This window comes from Formica exsecta, unplaced genomic scaffold (assembly GCF_003651465.1).
Source record: "Formica exsecta isolate Colony F162 unplaced genomic scaffold, ASM365146v1 scaffold854, whole genome shotgun sequence".
Taxonomy (NCBI): Eukaryota; Metazoa; Arthropoda; class Insecta; order Hymenoptera; family Formicidae; genus Formica; species Formica exsecta.
The window spans coordinates 7,682-9,479 of NW_021853626.1; the positions used below are offsets into that span (position 1 = coordinate 7,682).

The 1,798-nt window shown below is 34.4% G+C and overlaps 1 protein-coding gene across 1 annotated transcript in view; it reads left to right on the top strand.

The window, feature by feature from the left end:
- Nucleotides 1-256: 256 nt before the first annotated feature.
- Nucleotides 257-1,798, top strand: part of LOC115244744 (protein I'm not dead yet-like) — a 28,984-nt gene continuing 27,442 nt past the window's right edge. The window contains exons 1-4 of the mRNA XM_029822670.1: nucleotides 257-300; nucleotides 503-656; nucleotides 827-1,207; nucleotides 1,595-1,656. Of these exons, the coding sequence (XP_029678530.1) occupies nucleotides 257-300; nucleotides 503-656; nucleotides 827-1,207; nucleotides 1,595-1,656 (641 nt within the window). The remainder of the gene's footprint in view (nucleotides 301-502; nucleotides 657-826; nucleotides 1,208-1,594; nucleotides 1,657-1,798) is intronic.

Below are 1,798 nucleotides of genomic sequence, written 5' to 3' on the forward strand. Positions count from 1 at the left end.
AAAAGATTTCGCTGAAATTTATGCGACAAATAATATAATTAAACATAATTAAATATAATTTTATTAACTATCATACGCGTTGATGATTTGAAATCTACTGTAATATTAATTGTCAATTAGAAACAAATTAACGAAGACTCGAGCGAAAAATACTTCGAGATTGCGATACGTCTGTGGATTGTAATCAATATTCAGATTAATGTTCATGCATTTTGACAGGATGCTAGATTTGAAACGCACCTAATTCTTAAATAACATGGCCGAAAAAAGAGACGATGCAGGCGAAGAGCCAATGGAAAGGTCAGTTCAACGGATTTAATATCAAATTTCTCAGAATATTTCATTAAGCAACACTTACATTACGAGAGGATTGTAAAACAATTAAATTTTGCGAGGAGCTTTGTTAAGGAGCTCCAAGAAACTCAAACTTAGTGAAACCTAGTGAACTAAATTTACGATATGGATCTATATAATGAAGAAACATAATAAACTTTGCGATTAGAGTCGAAAGAAGAGAAGAACTTGTCGACTATTTGAGAAAACTACTCAGCTGCTTGAGAGATACGGGACACTTCCTCAAGATCTACTGGAAGATTCTCTTTGCACTTTTCTGGGCGCTCTTCCTTTTACCTTTCCTCTTGATTTACGACTGCTCGGTATTCTATTTCCTATTAATCTCTTTAATTTTTAGTTCTAATTTTTTCTCCAAAATTAATAAAGAAATAATTGAATTCCGTAAATTTCATTCTTTTTTGCGAATTTAAATCTCAGACTTTGCTTTTATTAGGCATAAAATCAAATTAAAACGATCATGTGACTTTCGCAGGAAGTCAGGTGTGCATATGTGGTGTTGCTGATGGGTGGCTACTGGGTGACCGATTGCTTCCCGATGGCGGTAACATCGTTGATCCCGGTGGTGATGTTCCCGGCTCTAGGTATACTCAGTACGGCGGATACGTGCACCTGTTACATGAACGACACCATAATGGTATTCATCGGCGGTCTGATCCTCGCCATTGCTATCGAGCACAGCAATCTGCATCTCAGGATCGCCCTCGGAGTCATGAAGACGGTTGGCTGTAGCCACGCGAGACTGCTCGGTGGCCTGTGCGTGGTAACAACCTTCATATCCATGTGGGTGTCAAATACCGCGGCCACTGCCATGATGGTGCCCATCATATTCGCCGTTTTACGGGAATTAGAACAGGTGTCAATATTAAATATGTAATACATATATATGCAAATATATTTATGATAAAAATATAGTAAAATAAAGAAGATAAAAATTAATGATAAAAGTAATTAATGATGATAATAACGACATAATAACTAATAAAAATTAATAATTATATCATTAATTATACATATATACACACACATGTACAGTACATCATACAATATTCCATCTCTCTCTCCCCCCCCCTAACCCTCTCCCTCTCCCTCTACCTTTCCCTCTTCCTCTCCCTCTCTCTCTCTCTCTCCCTCTTTCCCCCTCTCTCTCCCTCTCTCTCTCTAACATTATAGATACAATGAATGTAATGAAACTTTTATTTTTCATTTTTATCACTACATTTAATTATGTTTCTCTCTATAGGCTGGAGTGGGTGCGGTGTTCAAGTCACAAATAGTTGATCCAGAAAGACCAGACATTCCATCGTAAGTCAAGCGATAATTAATTTATAAAAATAATAATAATATTATTTATATAAATATTATAATAATATTTATAATTATTTATAATAATATTATTAATAATAATAATAATATTTATAAAAATAATAATATAAATTACGAAATA